This window comes from Capsella rubella, unplaced genomic scaffold (genome assembly GCF_000375325.1).
Source record: "Capsella rubella cultivar Monte Gargano unplaced genomic scaffold, Caprub1_0 scaffold_1, whole genome shotgun sequence".
Lineage (NCBI taxonomy): Eukaryota > Viridiplantae > Streptophyta > Magnoliopsida > Brassicales > Brassicaceae > Capsella > Capsella rubella.
The window spans coordinates 15,293,471-15,295,520 of NW_006238923.1; the positions used below are offsets into that span (position 1 = coordinate 15,293,471).

The following is a 2,050-nucleotide window of genomic DNA, read 5'->3' on the forward strand; positions in this document are numbered from 1 at the left end:
ACAAATATAATCTCATAAATGCAGAGTTTTTTAGGAAAAAAATGAAACTTCCATGGATTTTACCATTTTTGTTGGCAAAGAATAATAATGATTTAGAAATCAATTAAATTTTAATTTAATAATAGTATGCTTGTAATTGTGTATTATACGTTACAAACTAAAGATTCTCACATTTATCTTAGAAGATAATTTTCCGTGAAAAACTTTAAGCCAAGAAATATAATTTCATCTATAAAATCCTTGCATCTCAAACAAAACAAATACGATCTCACAAATTCTTAAACTACAACACAACCATGGCTTCTTTCACAAACCAAATTTTTGTGTTTTTCTTATTTACATTTGCTCTCAAAACTTCGGCATCATTAGAAACCTATTCGTCCAATGGACTCTTACCATTCTCATCTAAACATGTTGTTATCATCAACAAATTGGTCTCCCATGCAGTGTTGACTGTGCATTGTAGAAACAAAGGGGAGGATTTAGGAGTAAGAAGACTCAACTGGGGAGAGAGTTTTGATTTCAAGTTTCGTGTCAATCTCCGTAAAACAACAACGTACACTTGCAGTTTCGAGTGGCCAAACAACACAGCAACGTTTGATATTTTCAGAGCAGATAGAGACGACAATCCAAAGAGTAAATTTGGAGTTTGCAGCGAATGTATTTGGAGCATCTATGAGCTAACTCCTTGTCGTGACAGACGCGACGGAGGCCAGCCTCAGTGTTTGCGATGGGGGTCTTAGTCACTTAAAAAAAAATTAAGATATTTTGTACTTCCTCCTTTATTTACTTAGTCATAATAAAATAAATAGTTTACAAGAGAAAAAAAAACTAATAATAAAATAAATTTATTTGGTGTTTTGACTAGCACTTTGAGTGAGACTTTTGGTTGTTGCTAAATACTCTTTTTTTAGAGCAATTTTAAGGTACTGGTAATTTATGATTTTAAACAGTTTAAATCTCGAAATCTACAAGTGCATATCTAGAAAACAAGAATAATGCTCATATGTGAAAAATATAACAAAGATTTGATTTACAGAAAATGACTACTTGGAAACCTTAGAGATGTCTCATCTCATAAAATGTCTTCTCCCACATTTGTTAAAATTGTACTAAAAACAAAAAGTCTTATTTCTCTTACAAGTTTTATTTTAACTAAAATACTTGTCTTTTGTCTTAAATTTGGACAACTAGAAGTATTAAGTCCTAGTCCAAATAACATAAATTGTATGAAGAACTAGTCCAAATCAATTTTCTTAACTTTGTTTTCTCTATATTTCTGAACACAATCAATTAACTCCTCTTCTTTTCATTATATTTCTAAACACAATACCTTGGTTTTTTCCTTCGGACATGGACACATACTTGTTCATTGTATCATTTTTTTTATGTATGTTTCTCTTCATGATACATATGCATCCTCAGCTACTGCTGTAATCTCTATCATTCATTCTCTTATAAGTACATATACTATTCTTTCTAGAGGGAATATTTTCCAACATTGGTCTCTTTTCTAAATCTCCATTTGAATATTATAGAGGAATGTGAATCAGGAAGTCGTTGATGGAAGAAATGTAGTTTGCATGGGTGGGAATAAAAATTCCCCCTAATTTGATTTTTATTTATTTTATATTTATTATTTAATATTAAAAAGATTGGGCGACAATCTGACAGAACACACTGCATCAGTAGAGATTGTAATAAAGTTGAACTTGTAACGAAGTCATATTTTGCTTATGGTTTGCTTAATTTTTAGCATTGTATACGACATAACGTCGTTGTTTTGATACCGTAATTTTAAAATTTTCAAAAAATTAGACGACCGAAATGATTCTAGTTATAATTTTAAATTAAATATTAAAACTTAAAAAATTACAATTAAGATTTAGATCGGCATATCAACGAGTTGAGTTATGGATCATACAACAAGTCGGGGTTGAATACAAATTTCTAGGCCCATCTTTAACTATATCTACATCTACGGTAAATGTTGGAGCAACAAAATTAACAGTTCTCCTCAACCAATCACTCACATATTGTATGTATTTTT

General features: G+C 30.3%; 1 protein-coding gene across 1 annotated transcript; it reads left to right on the forward strand.

Moving 5' to 3' along the window:
- Positions 1-296: 296 nt before the first annotated feature.
- LOC17897751 (S-protein homolog 5) lies at positions 297-743 on the forward strand. The gene has a single exon (XM_006304663.1). The coding sequence runs from the start codon at positions 297-299 to the stop codon at positions 741-743; it is 447 nt and encodes a 148-aa protein (XP_006304725.1).
- The last annotated feature ends 1,307 nt before the right edge of the window (positions 744-2,050 follow it).